Here is a 25,208-nt window from a genome sequence, read left to right on the forward strand (position 1 = left end):
TGCTCTCACGGTGTTGGGCAAGAGTCAGAGCTGAATTCCTTTGGTTGATTTGGAAAGATAGATATGTGACTACATTTGAGGTTGCTTACCAGATTCCAAATCTGAGAAGTCTTTTTGCTGATTTTCATGTACAGATTTATGACTACCACTTGGTGCAGACGAGACTGTATACCACGCAAGCTGCAGTACTTCGAGAACCTCCAATTCAACCAAGCAATCCGGTCAAGATACAGTCGCATGCGCTCCAAATGAAGACGGACGAGGCCAACCGCTTTGTGACTTTACTGCAATCCATAATTGAAGCTATACGATAAGGAATTTTGAGATTTGTAATTGTTATGATTATGGTGTTGTATCCCAGCCAAATTTTGTAATGTTTCTCTCTTAATTAATTCTTGCGCTTGTTGGTTTTTTTTAAAAAAAAAACTAGCACCACAGTACGCACTAATGAAAAAATAAATCGTTGCCTTGAAATTCATGATTTCGTCTCACCAGCAAATAAGGAGTTTTGTCTCTTTTTTTTATTGAATTCCTTAATTTAAGGATGTTTTTCAACAAATAGCGCTGAGCTTAGCAAATATATAAGGACCTTAGCAAATCTGAAAATAGGACTTTGATCTCCTCAACTTGTTGATTCCATCCATACATATGGATTACTGAGAGGATTAAGATTCTTGAAGGTGATTTTGGGAAGAACAAAGGTGTTTTCTCTTCAAAAAGAGTGGTTTTCTGATCAAAGTTGATATTATACCATAGCCTTGATCTAAATCTCGATTGAGAGGCTCAAAAATTCCCATAACCCTTCAAGCTTTTGTCCATGGGTTCTTGGGTCTTTCACTAGTTTACCCTTTGGATTTTAGTGAGCTTCTCCCTATTCTTCAAATCCACGTACCCCTATGCTCTGATACCACAAACACGTGATCTTAAAATACTTTTTAAAGAATAGTACAAAACTCAAAAATACAATAAAGACTTAACCATAGAATTGAATAGAATTTGAGAAGATGAGCATAAATTGAAATAAAATACTTTTTAAAGAATAGTACAAAACTCACAAATACAATAAAGACTTAACCATAGAATTGAATTGAATTTGAGAAGATGAGCATAAATTGAAATAAAAATAAGAAATAGAATAGACATCACCTTGAACATAGTATTGAGTGCAATCTCCCTCCCTCCCCCCTCCCCCCCCCAAAGAAGTGTTAGCATCCTCCCACTTCTTGAGTATTTATGCTTTATTAATAAAAATGGTCCATAATTCAAAATTAGATATACACTTTTATATGGGATTGCCCTTTACAAAAATGGGGATTGCTTTTAACGCAAGCTTAGATAAATTCTTCCTATCTAAACCACTAAAGGAAAATTATATAAAGAATCCCAAGGGCTAATTCACATGCAACAAAAATCAGTAAGTCCACACCCAAGTATAACAAAAGTGGGCGGCTAAATAGGTCCATGCCCAAGTACATTAAAAGTGGGCAGTCAACAATGATACAAAATCTCATATTAGATACTACGGCCAAAATACCAAAAATGAGAACTGTCTCGGTCATAGCTCATGTCATATCACTGCCATCACATCCTAGCCACTCCGGCTTACGATCACAAAGCTCATCAATCTCACCAACCTACATAAGCTGTCCATTCAAACATAGTACAAATTATCAACATATGCTAAAAGAACACAACAACACATAAGCATTAAATCCAACACTCAGTTCTACCCATCCCTGAGATTCCATATATCCTACACATGGAATATACAAGAATCACCCAAGTGCCATGCTACAAACATAGTGGTAAGTAGGCGTCCCCAATTAACCATATAAGGAAAGACGAACAAACCGTAACAACAAGACTAAAAAACAAGACTATGCCTTTGACTAGAAAATTTTAGGCGACTTTAGACTCGTATGCCAATACCTAGACTTACGACTCTCTGCATGCTTATGCAAAAACAAGACTATGATAATGGTCCAAAAAACAATTGGCGAATGTGCATAAAAACTTTTTATGGTCTTTTTGGTTTGTTATGCATGTGTGTTGTGCAAGAAAAAGACTGCCTTCAATCCAATAAGACTAACGATGACTCAGACTTTTAACTCTTATGCCACCCGTCTTTAGGCATGACGACTTACACTTAGGACATTAATGTAAGATACCATCCCGTCTAGATGTACGAGCTCCAATAAATATTGGGTCCTTCTAAAAGCTTTATAAGGGGGCCAAAACTCAGTGTCAATCATAGTTTCAAAATCACAAAAAGCATGTTACCTAGCAAGAATATGTGTTTTTGGAAATAGAATATCTAATCATGTGTTCAAATCAAATAATAGCTCCTCATCTCCCAACTTAGTGCCTCCATGTGGCATGTCCATCAATGTGATGATTAACAATATGAACCTAACTATTGCCACGAATGCAGCATCCGGTGTTTGCCTCCAAGAATAGTATTTTTCCCATAAGCTCTTTCTCACCTCTTTTTTGGAGGTCAAAGTGGAAGGATGGAACCTTGGAGAAAAGTTAAAAACACACTGAGAAAAGATTCGATTGCAATGATGTTCTATGTTGAGAACACTTGATTGAGTCAAGAGTAAGAAGGTTGCGCCTTACGTAGATTCGATTGCAATGATGTTCTATATTGAGAATACTTGATTGGGAATTAGAAAAACAAAAGTGAGAAAGAAAAATATAATTTTTTTTCTAAACTATAAATATCCAAAAGAAGGTTAAAAGATTAATGGAAGTAAAGATTTGATAAAACAGAATGTTACTAAGAAATTACCTAGGACCAAGGGTGCCAAAGCCTCGTTCATACAGTTTGAAGAGATGATGGGGAAAACTATTCATAAGACGGGTAATGGTTGTTATATAAAAATTTCTTCTTTTGTTTTAAGGATGTAGATGCGTATTTTCGCCACCATATTAAAGAAAAATATAGTCTGTAATTTAAATAAAGCATATGGGTAAGTGTTATGGGTCAAGGATATGATGTCAAAATCCACCACTTTTATTGTCGGATCCCAAACAATTCCACGTGTCCATAAAATGAGAGGTCCCCATACATCAAGGAAAGACCAAGGAGGAGGCTCATAGTGGATGAGCTTCTCCACCAAAAGATAAATGTGTGGTCCCAAAATGTTTTAAAGAGCCAAGCCAAAGTATATGAAATAGAAGCTTCGTCTCAAAGTCTTGTCAAATTAGCTTGTAAAATTAAAGTGTTTTTATCGACATATTCTCATAAAAGTTTCAATCACAAACTAGAAACCTTTAAAAATACTGAATATGAAACTTTGACTAAATAAGAAGCATAAAATTTGCTAATTAGATTTGAAAATTCTAGACATTGATGTGTTAAGGTCGTAAGATATTGCTTAGGGAAAAAAAATAAGGGAAAATTTCTAGACTAGGTCTTATAGCCAACAAGGATTTCATGGGAACCCACATTTGTATAAGCCAAAAGAATAAGCAAGGATTAAATCCTTAATTGCATGAGTAATGCTATGCTTTAAGCTTAACTAATTTGGTTTGATTTGGCCAAATTCAACGCGGTTGAAAAAACACCCAAAGAGGATAAAATTAAGGAAATGATAAATCTGAAAAGCTGCTAGTTTAATTAAACAATGGTCAAGGCTTGTTTACCTCTTCTTCTTTTTTATAACTTGACTTGGCCAAACTTTAATGTTAAACTTGTGGAAGCATCACTATGAAGGTCTTCCTGAATTGTTGAGGTTTTTCTTTGGTAAAAAACTTTTTTTTCTTTTTTGTGGGCTGAAGAGGGATGCTAAGCTTGTAATAATATAAGCTTTTAGAGTTTATACATTGTAAAGCTTATAAGCTTTACTAATAATAAGATTTATTAGGCTTAAAAAGCTTAGACACATGAAGCCAAACCTTTTTTCTTTAACAATACGCTTCACGGCTGTAAGAGAGCCGTACGGCCCAAACAAAGGAGCGCAGAAGGCTCTCTCTCTCTAAAAATCCTGAAAATTAAAGCTTTAACAAGAGCTTCATAGCAAAGCTTATTAAAAACTTAAAAAAGTTCAAACTTTTTAACGGTTAAACTAGCACGACAGTACGCACTAATGAAAAAATAAATTGTTGCCTTGAAATTCATGATTTCGTCTCACCAGCAAATAAGGAGTTTTGTCTCTTTTTTTATTGAATTCCTTAATTTAAGGATGTTTTTCAACAAATAGCGCTGAGCTTAGCAAATATATAAGGAGCTTAGCAAATCTGAAAATGGGACTTTGATCTCCTCAACTTGCTGATTCCATCCATACATATGGATCACTGAGAGGATTAAGATTCTTGAAGGTGATTTTGGGAAGAACAAGGGTGTTTTCTCTTCAAAAAGAGTGGTTTTCTGATCAAAGTTGATATTATACCATAGCCTTGATCTAAATCTCGATTGAGAGGCTCAAAAATTCCCATAACCCTTCAAGCTTTTGTCAATGGGTTCTTGGGTCTTTCACTAGTTTACCCTTTGGATTTTAGTGAGCTTCTCCCTATTCTTCAAATCCAAGTACCCCTATGCTATGATACCACAGACACGTGATCTTAAAATACTTTTTAAAGAATAGTACAAAACTCATAAATATAATAAAGACTTAACCATAGAATTGAATTGAATTGAATTTGAGAAGATGAGCATAAATTGAAATAAAAATAAGAAATAGAATAGACATCACCTTGAAATAAACTCATAAATATAATAAAGACTTAACCATAGAATTGAATTGAATTTGAGAAGATGAGCATAAATTGAAATAAAAATAAGAAATAGAATAGACATCACCTTGAACATAGTATTGGGTGCAATCTCCCTCCCTCCCTCCTTGCCCTCCCCTCCCCCCAAAGAAGTGTTAGCATCCTCCCACTTCTTGAGTATTTATGCTTTATTAATAAAAATAGTCCATAATTCAAAAATAGATATAAACTTTTATATGGGATTCCCTTTACAAAAATGGGGATTGCTTTTAACACAAGCTTAGATAAATTCTTCCTATCTAAACCACTAAAGAAAAATTATATAAAGAATCCCAAGGGCTAATTCACGTGCAACAAAAATCAGTAAGTCCACACCCAAGTATAACAAAAGTGGGCGGCTAAATAGGTCCATGCCCAAGTACATTAAAAGTGGGCAGTCAACAATGATACAAAATCTCATAGTAGATACTACGGCCAAAATACCAAAAATGAGAACTGTCTCGGTCATAGCTCATGTCATATCACCGCCATCACGTCCTAGCCACTCCGGCTTACGATCACAAAGCTCATCAATCTCACCAACCTACATAGGCTGTCCATTCAAACATAGTACAAATTATCAACATATGCTAAAAGTACACAACAACACATAAGCATTAAATCCAACACTCAGTTCTAGCCATCCCTGAGATTCCATATATCCTACACATGGAATATACAAGAATCACCCAAGTGCCATGCTACAAACATAGTGGTAAGTAGGCGTCCCCAATTAACCATATAAGGAAAGACGAACAAACCGTAACAACAAGACTAAAAAACAAGACTATGCCTTTGACTAGAAAATTTTAGGCGACTTTAGACTCGTATGCCAATACCTAGACTTACGACTCTCTGCATGCTTATGCAAAAACAAGACTATGATAATGGTCCAAAAAACAATTGGCGAATGTGCATAAAAACTTTTTATGGTCTTTTTGGTTTGTTATGCATGTGTGTTGTGCAAGAAAAAGACTGCCTTCAATCCAATAAGACTAACGATGACTCAGACTTTTAACTCTTATGCCACCCGTCTTTAGGCATGACGACTTACACTTAGGACATTAATGTAAGATACCATCCCGTCTAGATGTACGAGCTCCAATAAATATTGGGTCCTTCTAAAAGCTTTATAAGGGGGCCAAAACTCAGTGTCAATCATAGTTTCAAAATCACAAAAAGCATGTTACCTAGCAAGAATATGTGTTTTTGGAAATAGAATATCTAATCATGTGTTCAAATCAAATAATAGCTCCTCATCTCCCAACTTAGTGCCTCCATGTGGCATGTCCATCAATGTGATGATTAACAATATGAACCTAACTATTGCCACGAATGCAGCATCCGGTGTTTGCCTCCAAGAATAGTATTTTTCCCATAAGCTCTTTCTCACCTCTTTTTTGGAGGTCAAAGTGGAAGGATGGAACCTTGGAGAAAAGTTAAAAACACACTGAGAAAAGATTCGATTGCAATGATGTTCTATGTTGAGAATACTTGATTGAGTCAAGAGTAAGAAGGTTGCGCCTTACGTAGATTCGATTGCAATGATGTTCTATATTGAGAATACTTGATTGGGAATTAGAAAAACAAAAGTGAGAAAGAAAAATATAATTTTTTTTCTAAACTATAAATATCCAAAAGAAGGTTAAAAGATTAATGGAAGTAAAGATTTGATAAAACAGAATGTTACTAAGAAATTACCTAGGACCAAGGGTGCCAAAGCCTCGTTCATACAGTTTGAAGAGATGATGGGGAAAACTATTCATAAGACGGGTAATGGTTGTTATATAAAAATTTCTTCTTTTGTTTTAAGGATGTAGATGCGTATTTTCGCCACCATATTAAAGAAAAATATAGTCTGTAATTTAAATAAAGCATATGGGTAAGTGTTATGGGTCAAGGATATGATGTCAAAATCCACCACTTTTATTGTCGGATCCCAAACAATTCCACGTGTCCATAAAATGAGAGGTCCCCATACATCAAGGAAAGACCAAGGAGGAGGCTCATAGTGGATGAGCTTCTCCACCAAAAGATAAATGTGTGGTCCCAAAATGTTTTAAAGAGCCAAGCCAAAGTATATGAAATAGAAGCTTCGTCTCAGTCCTGTCAAATTAGCTTGTAAAATTAAAGTGTTTTTATCGACATATTCTCATAAAAGTTTCAATCACAAACTAGAAACCTTTAAAAATACTGAATATGAAACTTTGACTAAATAAGAAGCATAAAATTTGCTAATTAGATTTGAAAATTCTAGACATTGATGTGTTAAGGTCATAAGATATTGCTTAGGGAAAAAAAATAAAACCTCAACAATTCAGGAAGACCTTCATAGTGATGCTTCCACAAGTTTAACATTAAAGTTTGGCCAAGTCAAGTTATAAAAAAGAAGAAGAGGTAAACAAGCCTTGACCATTGTTTAATTAAACTAGCAGCTTTTCAGATTTATCATTTCCTTAATTTTATCCTTTTTGGGTGTTTTTTCAACCGCGTTGAATTTGGCCAAATCAAACCAAATTAGTTAAGCTTAAAGCATAGCATTACTCATGCAATTAAGGATTTAATCCTTGCTTATTCTTTTGGCTTATACAAATGTGGGTTCCCATGAAATCCTTGTTGGCTATAAGACCTAGTCTAGAAAATTTCTTTGGTAAAAAACTTTTTTTTCTTTTTTGTGGGCTGAAGAGGGATGCAAGCTTGTAATAATATAAGCTTTTAGAGTTTATACATTGTAAAGCTTATAAGCTTTACTAATAATAAGATTTATTAGGCTTAAAAAGCTTAGACACATGAAGCCAAACCTTTTTTCTTTAACAATACGCTTCACGGCTGTAAGAGAGCCGTACGGCCCAAACAAAGGAGCGCAGAAGGCTCTCTCTCTCTAAAAATCCTGAAAATTAAAGCTTTAACAAGAGCTTCATAGCAAAGCTTATTAAAAACTTAAAAAAGTTCAAACTTTTTAACAGTTAAACTAGCACGACAGTACGATCACAAAGCTCATCAATCTCACCAACCTACATAGGCTGTCCATTCAAATATATTACAAATTATCAACATATGCTAAAAGTACACAACACATAAGCATTAAATCCAACACTCAGTTCTAGCCATCCCTAATTCCATATATCCTACACATGGAATATACAAGAATCACCCAAGTGCCATGCTACAAACATAGTGGTAAGTAGGCGTCCCCAATTAACCATATAAGGAAAAACAAACAAACCGTAACAACAAGACTATGCCTTTGACTAGAAAATTTTAGGCGACTTTAGACTCATATGCCAATACCTAGACTTACGACTCTCTGCATGCTTATGCAAAAACAAAATTATGATAATGGTCCAAAAAACAATTGGCGAATGTGCATAAAAACTTTTTATGGTCTTTTTGGTTTATTATGCATGTGTTGTGCAAGAAAAAGACTGCCTTCAGTCCAATAAGACTGACGATGACTCAGACTTTTAACTCTTATGCCACCCATCTTTAGGCATGATGATGACTTAGACTTAGGACATTAATGTAAGATACCATCCCGTGTAAATGTACGAGCTCCAATAAATATTGGGTCCTTCTAAAAGCTTAATAAGGGGGCCAAAACTCAGTGTCAATCATAGTTTCAAAATCACAAAAAGCATGTTACCCAGCAAGAATATGTGTTTTTGGAAATAGAATATCTGATCATGTGTTCAAATCAAATAATAGCTCCTCATCTCCCAACTTAGTGCCTCCATGTGGCATGTCCATCAATGTGATGATTAACAATATGAACCTAACTATTGCCACGAATGCAACATCCGGTGTTTGCCTCCAAGAATAGTATTTTTCCCATAAGCTCTTTCTCATATCTTTTTTGGAGGTCAAAATGGAAGGATGGAACCTTGGAGAAAAGTTAAAAACACACTGAGGATTCTTTTCCCTCTTTTTGTTGAATTCATAATGTGATCATCTCCTTAGGTTGGCATGAATAAGGGTTAATTCTCAGACTCCTAGGAGCAACTATATAAGTCTAATTAAGGAGGTTTGTCTCCATTTTGATTGTATTCCTTGCCAATCCTTAGATAGCTTGTCATGATAAATCCTTGGCACATTATAAACTCCTCCATTGGTTGTAGGATGCTTATTCTTCCATTTTTCAAAGGAATATTCTATCATGAAATCCACTACATGCACAATAAATCAGTGAGTGGGGATTTCATAATTGGGTTTTCTCATACAAAGGTAGCCACACAAGTCATTGGCTTTCCACTTGCTTTGTTCCACATACTCTTTCACACCTTCTATCGGTTCATAGACTAGATAAGGCTTCTTTCAATTGTGGGCTTGACTATTCCCAATAGCCAAGGTTTTCCTTCTTTAATGACCTTAATATAGGATGTGTCCAGCATGTCATTAAAAATATTAGATTTTTCAAACAAATCCTTAATTCCATTAGGTGTTGGTGGTTGCACAGGGAACAGATTATGCCTAATTGGGTATGTTTCTTCATTATGTTCTTGCAGAGGTGGTTCTATTAGACCCGCTTCTGCTGGAGTGTCATTTGCATATTCCCTACATCTCTTGGTTGTTGACATGATAGCATAGATGCTTGGTGTTTGTCCTGACATGGATAAGCTAACATGCTCCTCCTCCTGAGTTCTTCACCCTCTGTATTCTCTTGTGAATTGTTCTTGATGAGATGCTTGTAAAGTTATGGCACATCTTTTGCATCCACTACAGGATAGTTAACCAAATTTGTATAGGCATCACTCCAAGTGTCATTATCATTTCTTTTTAAGTACCTGAGAATATAATCAAAACTATGCCCAAAGGATGGAAACTGCCACTATCTTATGTTTATAATTTAGAAGTGCGCGTATACATTTTTAACTTCTGCTACTCCAAATCTTTCCAAACCACCCTATGCTATTGTGTACCCCATGGGATTCAGAAGCCATATCTTATGGTATCACATGAGTGTAAGGGAGGGAGGGTTTTGGAAGGGAGGCTTAAGCTTATAAGTTAGGGGGTGAGAGAGATTTATGGTGGCATCGGAGAGGGGGGGGACAAGGGACCAGGGACCCAGGGGAGAATGAAAGCACGGGTTTCATTTCTTCTTATAGTTTACAATATGTGATCTAGTGGTGTAGTTTGAAAACTTGATTAGTTACTACTCTTTTAACCAAACCACCACACATGGAACAATTTTTGGAGAGTACATGTAGGTCTTTGTGTTTCTAGCACTTACATCCACACTACTTACACGGGCTACAACTTGTCACATGTATAACATCAATATTTGTTATTTAAATTTTAAGCCTTAAATAGGGGGTACTTGAATTTCATAATTGGGATTCATATGCTTAGAAAGGGATATAGTTTATTTTTTAGAGAAACTTAAATAGGAGGTTTTTATGAGTTTCATCCACGTAGGTGACGTCCCCTTTTTATGGAAAATGAATTCCCCGGGTTGTTAACCCATTGCGAATTACTACTAAAGGCCAATAGGTCTCTTATGTTCTTTATTCCCAAAGAGTTTAGACATATATAAGCTTTTCCCAAGCCCTAAAATTGAGTATTAGAGAGTGCATAGGAAACATGAGGTAGCCATGGGAGTTCTATAGCTTGTAGTCTCCCAAGAATGTAGCAAGCACAAGGGTTGGTACTGTATAGTGTGAAAGATTATGTGAAAAGAGATCCAAATCTTAATTGGTTATGTTGTGGAGATCCACTTAGAGAGTGGACATTGAGAGAGATAAGTAGCTTGTAATTATGGTGAAAACATTTCTAGGGGCCACTCGAGCTTCACTTAACAAACATTTGTCATACGATCCCCTATCCCATAAACTGCAAAGGTCTTTCTGTCTTGAGTCTCTCCAAAGATTGTTGCAAGTCATAAATTTTCTTTATTGCCACCAAACTCTTGTCATGCCAACATTGCCTCCTCATTGTACATCTTTTCCACCCCCACCACAGTTGTTGTTTGAGCTTCTGGGTGAAGTTATGGATTGGCCCTTCTACCTTATAGTTAAGTATCTCGCCTTTCTATAATGTGGAGATCCAAATCTTGACTGGTTATGTTGTGGAGATCCACTTAGAGAGTGGACAGTGAGAGATAAGTAGCTTGTAATTATGGTGAAAACATTTCTAGGGGCCACTCGAGCTTCACTTAAAAAACATTTGTCATACAATCCCCTATCTCATAAACTGCAAAGGTCTTTCTGTCTTGAGTCTCTCCAAAGATTGTTGCAAGTCATAAATTTTCTTTATTGCCACCAAACTCGTGTCATGCCAACATTGCCGGTCCTCATTGTACATCTCTTCCACCCCCACCACAATTGTTGTCTGAGCTTCTGGGCTAAGTTATGGATTGACCCTTCTACCTTATAGTTAAGTATCTCACCTTTCTATGTTAATGTCAGAGCTTAAAGTAGCCGAGTGTCACTGTTTTGTGCATTGGCATTGAGAAGAACTTCCTTCATTTGGTTAAGCATCTATTCCATCTCGTATGTTTCCCATTGGGAAGTGATGAGTACGCATTCCTTCCTTTGCTTAGCCAAGAAATCTTTCAGATGACTTATCAAAATCCTTTGGAGGGTTACTATTTGTGGGTTCTTCCTGTGTAGATTTTGAAATGGGAGGGTTCTCTGAGTAGCTTTGCTAAAGGTGTTCCTATAGAAATAAGTGAGCTTTTCTAACTGCTTCTTCTCCTCCTTTTCCACATCAAGGCCTTGTGGTTTGTCTCTAAATGGGCATTCAATTCAGTTTCCAAGGAAAGTATGCTCTCAATATCTAAGCTAGGGTAGTTTAAGTGAACAGCTTCAAATTTCCTAGAGCTAGACATTTCTAAATTTTCTAGATGGGAACATAGATTTAAGAACAATCTCCAAATTCCCAGAGCATGATAAGCTGATTCACTGTGTCGTGCTTTTAGGTACAAATAGCGGTCCCTAGTTTCATATAGTCCATAAGCATGCATTCAAGTAGTGCTATTACAAATAAACTCCCTAGGGAACTGGTATCTTCAAGCATGCTCTGGTAAACTGAGCAGGAAGGGCTCTTCATTAGGGAAATAAATTCCCAAGGGCATTGGTAATCTTCAAACATGCTCTCTTGTTAAAACTGACCAAGAAGGGCTCTTCATCATCGAGCAAATAAACTCCTTAGGACATTGGTAATTTTCAAACATGCTCTTTTAGTAAACTCATCATCAAGAAATCTTGAGATTACATAAGTACAATGATCCATGCCCTACAGTTAAGAACTACAAGATGAATGAGAAATTCATACACATCATCGGGCTCCTGAAGTTCTACATGCCCATGAAATACGGCCATAGTAGAAGTAGGTGCATGTTTTGACAAACTCTACATCATCATGGCTAATGGGAGATATGCAATCTACTTCTCTTTCAATCATTGAAATCAACGAGTGGATGTAAAGAAGGCTTGAGTCTATTGAGGGCTTCTAGGTGCAAGAGCTAGGGTGGTAACTAATAAGCATGAGCGAAGAGGGTGTCCATGAAATTACCCGGTTGCTTTTGAGGTGAGCTTGTATCTTCATTTATCTGTTGTACGAAGAACCAAATCAAGTTCCTCGACCTTCTGCTTAAGCTTTGTATCTTTTGAGAGAGTTGACGGGCTTCTAATGCTTGTTCATATTTCTCTTTTGCTCTTTGTGTTGCCTTTTTTTTTGTCCTCTTGGTACTTCTGGAGTTCTTTTAGAAAACTTTATCGGGCCTCTAGAAGTTCTCTCCATATCCTTACACATTGATTTGTCAGCAGCTGATCATTCTTCTTTCTTTCATTTGCATGTTCCCCCTACTTTCTCTTTAATTGTTTGAAGTTAAATTATTTGCTGTGAAAGCTCCTTGTTGGCCTTACTTAGCTAATGCCCATCTTTGTTAGGCAATGGATTGGACTAGGAAATGATACAAAATGTGGTCTTATAGCCAAACATATTAATGAAACTCTATTCGACCTAAATAATGATGGAAAGAGGTTCCATTGATTCTCATACACTTTATGCATTGACATTGATATAACCGTCACTTAGTGCCTCATACCTCATCAAAGGATTGCATTAGCTTCTCTATGTGTGTATAAAATGTGTTCAGTAGGTTTTTATGCGAGGGGCGGTTCTGGAATAACATGCCATCATTGGAATAGGTAGATTCAAACCCAACACCTCCCTTTCACAAAGCAAGGGGTGCTACCACTAGGATAAACCCCAGGAGGCACGTTCAATAAGTTGAAAGGTGGGTTAATATTTTTACCCATGTAAAACATTTTCAAGACTTGGACACCACACTCAACAAGACGTTCAGTCAAGAGTTACTTTTGTTTTGATCATTAATATTTTTTCTAGTTTTGATTAAACAAGCTCTCGCAATTAAAGAAACATGTGGCCGCCATACATAAGCTAATTGCAAAGATGGGGATCAATGCGAAGAGGGAAAGGAAGTATAACAATCGAAAATAAGGAACTTGAGTGTAAATGGTTCGCCCTTCCCTGAGTAAAGTGGGTCAAGAAGGTGACAATGCTTCAGAACCAAGAGTGATGCTCTTCTATAAAGCTTGTTTCTGTTTCTAAAATCAAAGAATTGTTGCATGGCCTCACCCACAATGTCTTTTAATCTCTCTCTCTCTCTCTCTCTCTCTCTCACACACACACACACACACCCACACACACACACAAATACACAAGGAAAGTTCATCTTATTTCTCAACCAAAGCAAAAACCTAAGTGCAATCTTTACTGCAGGAGAGTCTACTCACAAGCTTATAATCATTGACTCCATGCATAGCACAAGAAAGTAACTTTGCTTTGAGTCTTACCCAACTTTTAAGCTAGTTTAATTACTAGCCTTTCCCAATTTAAACCGAACAAAATTCAAGGCCTTCACAAATAGCTGCTCCCATGGGCCCACCCCAACAGTAAGGTCAACATCATAGAAGAATCCCATTACATGTTTGATTTCCGGACGCCGGACACGAAAGCTCTGTGCCTTCTTATCGTACTATAAACAAATCCGAAGCTAGTTGACTTACACATTATTGATAACATGAAAAGTAGCTTGAGATTACTATTCAACCATGATGAAGGAAGACTAAGCAGTATAATCAAACTACCTGGGCTTGCCAGCTATCGGTTTTTACTGTAGGAATCACAACTATGTACATTTCTTAATCCTTCCTTGCAGCTAAACATGGCCTCATGCTAAAGTACAAGTAAAAAACGTGTAGTAACACGCAAACAATTTGGTGGGTGTGAACTATCAGCTGGTAACTCCGGAGCTTAAGACAGCTTTTGTCCATATATCCCGTAGGCAGGTGTTGGTAAATCAGATTTCCCCATAAGCTCGTCTTGAGATGTCAACATAAGGATCACCCATATACTCTAGTATCTCTCTCCACAAGGGCTTTGGCAGTCTGATACAAGGTTTTAGAATAGTATCTTTGGAGGAAGAAGCAAGATACCACACCCCCATTGCAACTTCATGTTCCAATTGACCGGGTCCCCACCCTGCAAGTGGAAGCAATTATTGTGTTCCATAAGATTTAATTTGAAGTCCAACCAAAAGAACTAATCATGACTCATGAGACTAAATTTTAAGCAAGTTTGAAACAAATCCTTTCAAAAAGGTATATGACTGGCTAATGTGAGCATCATGCCTCTTGAAAAGACCGTTATATGATCCATTTCCTCTCCAAGTTAATTTCAGAGTCCTCATATGTGTGTGTGTATGTGTGTATGTGTGTGTGTGTGTGTGTGTGTGTGTGCGTGTGTGTACGTGTGCAAGAGCGTGCGAGAGAGAGAGAGAGAGAGAGAGAGAGAGAGAGAGAGTCCAACATATCTTCGGCCCAAAAAGCAGCCAGTATCACAGAAACTCACCAAACAAGTTCACAATCCACTTGTCAGATTTTTTGTGAGCACACTATTGTCTAGAACAATTGCTTCTCAGCTCTACTATATACTAAAGATAAGCAGGTGCTTCTGCCTGGCATTGAGGTTGATGGCCCAACCACATTCATGGCAGCAAACAGCCACGACTAATGGACAGGCTTGGCACAATCGCTGACAGAGACAGTGATGGGGCTGGTTTCGTCAGGTGACAACTGTAGCCCTCACAATTGGAAACAAAGATGGATATATCTACCTTGCTAGTCACTACCCTCATTCCATGGCTAGTTGAAGGCTTCCTTCACCGAGACTTCAAACTACCGCAGGCCTGAGAGGAATGACTAAAGTTGCATCACTCCATACAGTGCGCAAACTGATAAGACTCCATGCTTCACATTGCCCCGAACACATCAGCAGGGAAGAGGGGAGATGAAGAAAGAAAGGATGTATTACTGTCTACAAAAGAACCAAAGGGTCTATGAGACCAAACAGATAGTATATATAATCCACGAGTAAACTGGATGTCAGGACAACACGAAAAAAATGTAAAACCAACTGCCAAAAGAAAAATAAGGCTGATGTACTACATAGGTCCTGTGTATACAATGCAGTAGGCAAAAAATCTCATTTGCCCAGACTCATCTTGTGTTATCCTCACGGATGAGTACAAGGCCACAATATCCACTACCTATGGTGGTGTCTTTCTGTGGCGCCAAAGAATGTCCAAAACCTCAAGTTGACAGGTGGAGAATGTGAATCTATGAGGACGGGGACATATGGTTCTCTCAAGGGAGACACCCTCTCTCTAATGATTTCTCATCTGCACGGGGTGTTGGATGACCTGCATATTTAGGGTTAGGGTTTGCAACAGCTGCAAAGCGCACGCACAGTGATATTCTTGGGGGAGAGAGTAAGAGGCACACAACTTAATATAGATTGAATGATAGGGAAATGTACCCAAGTGGCAAGTACAAAAGATAAAGTAAACCTCATAAGTGGATAAGAGGGTGTACACATGGACGGGGAAAAAACCTCCTAGTGAGGGAAAAAGTGCCCCGACCAACTAAAGAGTGTTCACACACATCATTGCTTGTGACATAAATGTCTATAAACCCCCTTGGAGTGATGATATGAACATGTGCAGGGAACATGTACAGGGATATGGCAGATCAATCCCCCAAAGGCAACAAGCCCAAAGCTTTGCGAAAAGCTTCGAACTTCTCACGCGAGGAAGAGCCCTCGTGAACAAACATGCCATGTTGTCATGTGTACACATAGACCAAGCTGATCTCTCCTGCAGAGAGCCTCTCCCTGACATAATGATGGTGCACCTCAATGTGCTTAGTGCGAGCATGAAACACTAGGTTCCTCGCAACTACCAATGCGCTCTGACTGTCAATCAATATACAAGTGGAGGACGGCTATCCAACACTCAAATCAGTCAAAAGGCGTCTGAGCCATACACACAGTTGTCGCTCTAAAGGCCGCCCTGTATTCAGCTTCGCAGTTCGATGTGGCCACTGTTGGCTACTTCTTGCTGAGCCATGATATAGTAAAAGCATGCAGCTGTGACTCACCCCCCCTAGATAGAACAATCCAAGGAACTGGGTGCTCTATAAGTAGCGGAAGACCCGCTTGACAGCCTGCCGGTGCTTGGTACCTAGACAATCCATAAATCGATTCAATTGTGAAACCCCATACTAAATGTTTGGCTACGTATAACATAAGTAGATCAAGCATCTAACAGTCTGCTGATATAAAGTCTGATCAAAAGACTCTCCAAAATCCTGAACACTAAGCCTCGCACCTGTCTCAACTGGTGTAGATACAGGCTTACAATCCTCGAGATTAAACCTTTTAAGCACTCTTTGTATGTACTTAGATTGCATCATGATAATCCCATCATCACATTGTGAATGCCCAAATAGTGTTGCAACTGACCCATATCTGACATGTCAAAAGATGCCTATAACTCAGCCTTGAAGGCTGAAATTTGGTCAATATCGGGGCCTGTGAGCAACATGTCATCAACATATAAAACAATGACTAGCAAATCCTTTTTTGTCTTCTTGACATAGAGGGTGCTCTCTATTGGACTATTGCAAAACCCATGTGTAACCAAGTATGCATGTATCTTCTCGTACCATGCTCTGAGAGCCTGCTTAAGGCCATACAAAGCTTTTCAAAACCTACACACTTCTGGCCCTTTTGAACGAAACCACGAGGCTGAGATACATTAACCTCCCATGCAGCTCACCGTTCAAGAAGGCAGCTTTGATATCCAACTGATGCACAATCCATCCATGATGTGCAGCCATGGCAATAATACACCTAATGGTAGTCATACGAGAAGTGGGAGCAAAGGTCTCATCATAATTGATGCCCTTTTGCTGAGCATAACCCTTTGCAACAAGCCTCACCTTGTAGCCGTCAACACTACCATCTGCCTTACGCTTGAGCTTGTAAACCCACTTCGTACCAATGGCTTTCTCGCCATGAGGCAATTAGCCAAATACCAAGTGTCATTCTTTAAGGATTAAGTCGTACTCATCCTACATGGCATGTATCCATTGATCATCTTCCTATGCTTCCTCAAAGGAAACAAGGTTCTCGTCATTGCAAGTGGTGGCAATGAGAGCATGATCCACATAATATCCATATGCATAATGAGAACCTGCATGTGTCCTGCTGGACAGAGGACCTGTGATCTTGCTATCACAGAGTATATCCATCAACCATCTTGGCATCCATTGGGACGCTTGAATGGCTGTCAGCTCCTCATTCACTGCATCATTCACAATAGCCTCATCTAAGGCCTGATCTATGGGCTGAATCTCAGCCAACACAGACTGATTCGCAGCTATTGGGGCTGAATTTCAGCAACCCGTTGAGTACCAGAATGCTCTAGATTTGGCTGTCCCAGATTGTACAAGGGAAAAAGGTATTAAAGAGATCCTGAAAGCATACAACTTGCTGTCTTTTGCATGAAAGCATGGGCTGAACTGAGTTTTCCACAAAAACCACATCTATTTAGTATTTTGCAATGTGGGCAAATGCACCGTTAAAGATAGAATAAGCACAATATCAACTGGCCACAACTCGCACGAAAACTTCACAATGTGAAATCTGCATGTCCGCTAATACGGCTTAATTATATACCTGGATGAATCCAAAAAGATGCCCAAATTCACCTTTTAGGAACGTGCATGTTATATACTCATGGTAGTCAACCCACAAGACTAAATAACTATCAACTCCATTATGCATAGTATGGACTAGATACTACGACATCCCCACTAACGTCATCAGTGCCCAAACTCTGTATCAAGATACGCTCTCACACACGCACTCCACACACACACACACACACACACACACACACACACACACATAAGACCATATATTCACACAAAGCCCTTCGTACTGAGTTTCTGTCAAACTCCGGAGATGCAGGGCAAACTCAGCCATAATGAAGCCTAACACTAAGGGAAGTAGCAAATAGAAAGAATTAGTACAACAAATTACTACTCTGCTGACCCTAATACAAATTCAATAGCTTTGGCCTGCCAACCGCCTAAGTTGAATGGCAAACACTCCTGAAACATTGGTGATGTCTGGATCCAATCATAATCACTACTAGTTCAAACACTTGATCGACAAAGGTGTGATGTCACTAATCCATGAATGAATCATCCTAATTAAAAATTTGAGTACTCAAATCACCTATTGCACTTTAGCTGAAGTCTTCAAGGCAACACTTGAATGTCCTCTTCTATTGCACTTCAGTTGAAGTCTTCATGGTAACAATAACACCTGAAAGAGGCCTAATAGATTGTAAGCTTCGAAGTTGTGCTCAACTTGGCTTGCTCCACAACCACGGGATAGACTATAGTGGCCCGAGTCAAAGAGAACCACCACCCAATGGCCCATGAAAATTCAGTAGCACTTCAAGACATCCTCGCAGGACAATCTTCTTTCTATCTTGGAGCATCCCTCATGCTCACTCTTCAATAATAATGGTGTTAACTTCTATCTTGGATATTGCTATATATGTAAGCAAGAACTAAGAAAAACAGATTTGTTTTTTTAGTGGGAGACCAAAAAAAGAAGAAGAGAGAACCAGATTTGTAAGCAAGAGGAACATAATTTTGGCATACATAAAAACTGGTGGTGGTTGTTCTTGCAAAGAACAGCGGGTCATTTGGCCATAATTGTACAGCCTTCGCGCAGGAGACCAAGCCACCTTCGGGTGGGCACTCAGGTTGCCACTACACAAGGATATACTCAAAAGAGTAGGGGCAAGGGGGGGGGGGGGGGAGGGGGGTGTGGAGAGCGGTACAACCCTTGGGCATCTTGTACTATGTAGTGGCTGTAGGAGCTAGGGAGGCAATTAATTGTATGGAGTATTTTCCATTTTCGGAGAACATGGATTGACACGCGCATAGCCACACAAGATATGTACATACAGTGGTTAGTAAGGAGAGAGAAGAAAGGTATCTTACAAAATTATGCAAACAAATCAATTTTACAATCTTGTTAAGGTCCTTCATATAGGTGGCAGCTCAAAGCATCATTCTGTACTTCAAATACTTCAATCCTTCTACATACATCTCTACACTTGCAAACTAAAAGATGGTACAATAGATAGCCTTGGAGCTCACCTGCATAGCGAACGAACCAGCGATAATCATTAGGGTTGCTTTGCCCACTTTGTACACTGGACTTCATCGCCTTTATTCCTCCCATGTATACACCAGGTATGATCTCTACGGTATCTTCCAGCCCAGGAACACCATGTACAACATGTAATGCGTTGGCACCAACATCACCACCCATGTATAAGGGACAGCTTGAAAAATCTGGCAGCAGGTCCTCAAATCCTGCAAGCTGACCTAGGTTGTATTCTGTAGGTCTGCACGCTAGCAGACGCACCACACAAACAAGTGCAAACTGTTATGACTAATGCTCCTAAAAGCCTGTAATTTTGGTCATAAAAAATGAAGACGTAACAAAAAGATTTGATCGGTTTGTGACAAAACAATAGGCTCTGACTCACCTGTTCAATATAAGCCCTGCACTTCCTTCCTTGCTGCATAAAGATGTCATAATTTAGCAAGGCGAAATATTGAAAAATGATATAATACAATAGACAAACATCAGTTCGATGGTTTATCTATGAAGATTGTCTACTAAGGTGGCATATTTTTATGCAAACCTGCCATACTCTTGGTCGCTGATGATGTGAGGAGATATCATAGCATGTAGTCTATGTTGTGCATGATGGAGTTGATAATTTGAAGCTTTGTGAGTAGACTCTCATGGAGTCGAAATCAGACTTTATTTTCTGTTAAGTTAGGAAAATAACCGCAACTTTCCATGGATACATCTTTATACCCACACAAGTCAGATGTAGGTTATAACCCACTTGCAAGCTATAATGATGTACACGTGTCCCATGCATTTATTAGACCTGCTAGTCGGGTGCCTAGAACATTGGTCAGGCCCTTTAGAAGGTCTAATGTCTACCTGTGTGAACGCCATTTTGTGCAAGGTGAAAAGCAAGGTAAAGGAGGGGCTTATGTGTCACTGAAGGGCCATGGGCCAGGGCAAAAGGCAGCCCATGGGCACCCGAATGCACATGGAAAAGAGGCAATGGACCATTCATCAAAAAGTAGCCCTGTTTTAAGGAAAATCACACTCCTATAAATATTTGTCCCCAATTGGCCTGTAGAGGACTGGCCGATCAGCACTGTGGGAACTATATCATAGTTATGGGAACGGAAACGGAAACAGGAACGGCAAAAATTTGGAGTTTCGGGGAGTTTCCAATAACTATCGGTAATAAGAAAGGCGGAAACGGAAACGGAAACGGAAACGGGAACGGGAACGGGAACGGGAACGACAAAAAAGTGGAGTTTCGGGGAGTTTCCAGTAACTATGAACTATATATATATAATGCTGCCTTTGCTGCCTATTCCCTCATCCATCTTTGGTGTCTGATGCTCAAGAAGCCTACAGGCAAGCAGGAGAGCAAAACGCAAGGCCACCAAGATCAGCAGAAGCATATGTGTTTTAAGCCCAGCCATACCTGCTGAAAAATGCAGATCTTCATAAAAGACTTGGTTGCCTACAAGCAAGGGTGGTACCCTTCAGACCCAGGCCGCTGTCAAGTCAAGGCAGAGAGGAATTCTCTGTGGCAAAACCCTTATTTTAGGGATGGCCTTAAGTGGGTAATTGGGACCCCATCAGGTGTACGTGTATGCTATCTACTTCCCTCTGTCTCTCTTCCATAATCAATTCCCAAAACAATAATTAACGCACGCCTTAGTCACAATTGAAAAGCAAACGCTACACTTCATGTAACAGAGGGTGCTTATGGATGCCCTCCCTTTAGGCTTCAAAATGCTGGAGAGAGACATGTCATATGTGTTACGTACTTGATGCTAACCACATGGCCCAATTCGGGGGTTAGGGGACCCTGATAATTAGTGCAGCAAGCTGTGATTACTTGGGTTAAAGTTTATTATTGTTATCCCATAAGTTATAGCTATTTATGAGTCAACGGCTATTTATAGGTTGACTCAGCATAGTTGCCAGGCGTTTCATGAAACGTATTTCATAAACGTTTCATTCATTTTCAAGAAGTTTCAAAAACGTTTCATACAAAAAGGGGGGGTACAGGCCCCAAAATTATATACATGTTTATAATATGTTAAAAATATGTTGCCTTCCCTACAAAACAATATTAAACATGCATCATTTACACATTAAAACATGTTTACAAGCTAAAACTAAAGAATCTGACTGACCTAGTTACAATGGGCACCCAACTGAGTCACTGACCAATTGGCATAAATAAACTGGCAACATCAAGAATCAAGATCTAGATTTCATCATCAATAATGGCAACTACTCAAAAAATGGCACTCAAAGTGATCACAAAAAGTTTGAATCTTGAGTTGATACAAAAAAAGTAAACTGAAGTCTGAAATACACGAAGTAAAGCATGCTGATGCCTGATAGATGCAATCATGCATGAATGATAACAAATAGTAAACTAGAGGAGCTTGATAGCCCCAAAGATTAGAGTCCTCAATATGGAGTGTGGGCACTGCCAACTGGGCACTCAATCCTCAACATCCCCAATGTCCTCATCAGTAGTCTCCTCGGTAGATTCAATGTCACTCTCAAAAGAGGCATCTTGACAAAAGCAGGGCTGGATTGGCACCCTAGCATGAAAACCCCCAAATTTCAAAATCTGTGTGTTTTTTACAAAATCGAAGAAAAAAAGCACAAATCAGCACAACCAACCTGAGAGATGGCGGGCACGGAACCTCGGAAAAGCGGAAGGAGCTGGTAGGAGCTGATTTGTGCAAGGTAGGAGCTTCTTCAATTAGTTTCCCAGTCGCCTTTAGACGTTTTTTCGAAAAACGTGCTCTCTGGATAGAAAACATTGAAAATCATAGGTTTTCCCATGTAGCATGAAAGAAACGCGTTTCATTCCAATGAAACGTTTCGTTTCACGTTTCATTGCAACTATGTGACTGAGGCTATATAAGTGGGGTGAGCCTATTATATGGACTACTTTTTTATTTTCTATCCTACCGGTGTGGTCAATGACAAGAGGCTTGTGCCTAGGCTTGGGGTGTGGTCCATGGAACCCTTAGCCCGAGGACTCCGGGGTGGTCTATGGATTTAGACCTATGGTTGGGATATGAGCTAGCATGCACCTCTTCTATTTGGTAATAATCTTGTTGCTTGTGTTTAGGGAGATCTTGTGGGATCTTACAATTGGTATCATAGCAAATCTTGTCACATGCATGTTAGAAATCTAAGGTGGTTCAAATAAAATTAGAGCCATGAGATTAGTATAACAATACTACTAATGAAAAGATATAAATACTTAGTCAGAAACTCTTGAGTTGGTTTTCCAGGTACGGAGAAATGCCCAAGAGCGAAAACGGCTCGCTGAAGCTCCGCGCTCCTCCCCTACTCGCGCTTCTGTCTGCACTCCCCTCTCCCTGCCCGCCATCGCGCTTTCCCCCCTCCGCCTGCCCTCAAGTTTGCACCCCCCCCCTTCGCCTGGCTTGCCTGCGCTGAAGCGCCCCCCCCTCCACTGCTCTTCGCCTTCGCCCCCCCCCCCCCCCCCTCCCGTAGCTCTTCGCCCTCGCGCCCACCCCCCTCCTCTTCAGCGCCTTGCACTCCCCCCCCCCCCCCCTTGGGATCCATCTTCGCCGCCTCTTCCCCCCCCTCCTTTTCTTTCTGCATTTCTCCGCCCCCAGGGATTTTTTTTTTAAAAACCTTTTTACCTTTCGCCTTCCCCCTCGTTCGTGTGCAGCTCAGTTCGTGCAGGTTCTCTGTCTCCGCTCCGCCTTCGACACAGCTTCAGACTCTGATGGAGGTTCCTCCCGCCCCACCTCAGAGGGACTCATCCGCAGCCCCCTCGCCCGCCCCTGTGAGAGGACACCCCCATCAGGCTTTCTCTTTCGCCGGAAGAGAAAGCGAGCCTCGCCGCAGAGGTGGAACGCCTTCAGGCACATTCCACCATCTGCCGTATAGTCGGCACTCGCCCCAGCAGAGGGGAGATCCGGGATCTTCTCCAGGCCCGCCTTCTTGCAGATGTGGGCAAGATCCTGGACATACAGCTACTGGGTCGTGGACATTACCAGATCAAGTTCGAGACCGCCCAGAGCATGGCCAAGGTCCTTGCCATGAGTCCCCTTGACATCAGGGGTGCTCAGGCTTTCTTCAGACCTTGGCAGCATGGCTTTGACCCAGCAGCGGCTGAGCAGGGAGAGCGCCTTTTCCATGTTACAATTTGCTTCCCTGGACTCCGCCGGGAGTATCTTCCGCTCCTCTCTAGGCTAGGAGCATTGGTGGGCTCGGTACTAGAGACTAGCCCCACAGCGGCTTCAGTGGTGGCCAGAGCAGCTGGGCTACCTTCGGTAAGAGTTTTGGTGTCTGACATCTCCTCCCTTCCTAAGGTCATTCACCTACCTAGGATAGGGGAGGGATGGATTGATCAGAGAGTGGAGTTCTCAGGGCTCCCGAACCAGTGCTTCATTTGCAGGCAGGTCGGTCATCTGGCCAAGGCCTGCCCTCGCAGGAGATCACGACCCTCACCGCAGCAGCAGGCCCCTGATGGCCCGCCCCCAAATGCGGCTCGGCAGGCTGCCTCCGGGACACCTGCCCAGGCCACAAAGACCTCGGAGTGGCAGCCTGGACAGGGGCGCCGCCGAGGGAGACAGCCACAGCAGCACGGCCAGAGACCGCTGCAGCAGCAGCCACAGTCTCAGCCTCACTGGGTTCCCGTGAGGAACAGCTTTGCTCCCCTCCAGGAGGAGACCCTTGCGGCGACGACTGAGGACCAGGAGATGCCAGCACCCCCTCCTTCACCCCCCCCACCCCCGCCCCCTCCCACCGCCTCGCTTCCACTATCGCCTCCTCCGGTCCCTGCTCCGGTTTCGGCAGCGGCTTCCCCTCCACCCCCCTCCCTACCCCCCCGCGCGCCTCACCTTCCCGGGAGGCCCTGGCAGTTCCCTGGCGTTCACCTGCAGTCCGGAGGACACTGAGCACCGACCTCGCTCGAGCACCACAGAGGAGACCTACCATGCCGATTCGGGCTTCACGGATATCATCTATCCGCAGTCGGCTGAGTCGCCTCGGCATTAGACAGCGCTCGGAGGCTTTTGATTACGCCTTCACACGCCTTTTTGGAGCAGAGGGCCCCCATGAGCCAGCACCCATCCGAGTTCATGTAGTGATACCTCCGGCCCGCGGGGAGGAGGCACTTGATTCAGCGGTGGCCTTCTCGTTCCCTCTATGTGACCCTTGCGACCGGGAGTGGACTCTAGAGCTCGCTCTTAGCACTTTGAAGACTCAGGCAGTTGAGTTTTCTCATCATGTGAGCGATCTGGAGGTGACAGATGTGATAGGCCGACTATGGGAGTTGGCTCATTTTTTCTTGGATCCCGGGAGTGTGGATGCCTCAGGGATTCGTCATTTGGTCGTTCGCATAGTGGCAAACTTAGCACGCGACCCTGGATATGTATGCATACACGAGGTTGCTCTATCAGAGCGGGAGGCAGTCGCCATGGGCCACAGCCACTGGCGCCTGATCCGTGATTCTTGCAGTACACCGGGTGGGCAGATTCGCAGCCGCTTGCGAAGGCCCGCCGTACGGCTGAGACAACATCCACCTCAGCAAGTCATCCATGAGGATCATCTCATGGAATGTACAGGGCCTTGGCGGAGCACATTTTATACGCTATTGTGGTTGCTTGAGGCAGGAGCTTCAGAGATGCCTGGTTGGTGGCAGCATTGATATTTTGATGATGCAGGAGCACCACTTGGGTGAGAGCAGGATCCGGAGATATGGTTCGGTGATGCTTGGTAGATGGGACACCTTTCGGTCTGCAGGGTTTGGTCCTTTGGGTGGACAGGGAGGAGTATGCATGGTCATTGCAGATGTATGGCGGCAGGCCATTGTGGATCGAGGGATCATTGTGCCTAGAAGAGTACAGTATGTCATTCTGAGGATGCATGATGAGCTATTGGGCGTGCTCAACGTC

At 41.1% G+C, this 25,208-nt stretch overlaps 1 protein-coding gene across 1 annotated transcript in view; it reads right to left on the reverse strand.

Moving 5' to 3' along the window:
* Positions 1-13,504: 13,504 nt before the first annotated feature.
* Positions 13,505-25,208, reverse strand: part of LOC147633110 (uncharacterized) — a 71,892-nt gene continuing 60,188 nt past the window's right edge. The window contains exons 2-4 of the mRNA XM_086806108.1: positions 19,694-19,726; positions 19,299-19,549; positions 13,505-14,259 (exon numbers count right to left, since the gene is read on the reverse strand). Coding sequence (XP_086662234.1) covers positions 14,078-14,259; positions 19,299-19,549; positions 19,694-19,726 — 466 coding nt within the window. The 3' untranslated portion in view covers positions 13,505-14,077. The remainder of the gene's footprint in view (positions 14,260-19,298; positions 19,550-19,693; positions 19,727-25,208) is intronic.

Source organism: Cibotium barometz, chromosome 12, assembly GCF_041138505.1.
Source record: "Cibotium barometz isolate CiBa-2024 chromosome 12, ASM4113850v1, whole genome shotgun sequence".
Taxonomy (NCBI): Eukaryota; Viridiplantae; Streptophyta; class Polypodiopsida; order Cyatheales; family Cibotiaceae; genus Cibotium; species Cibotium barometz.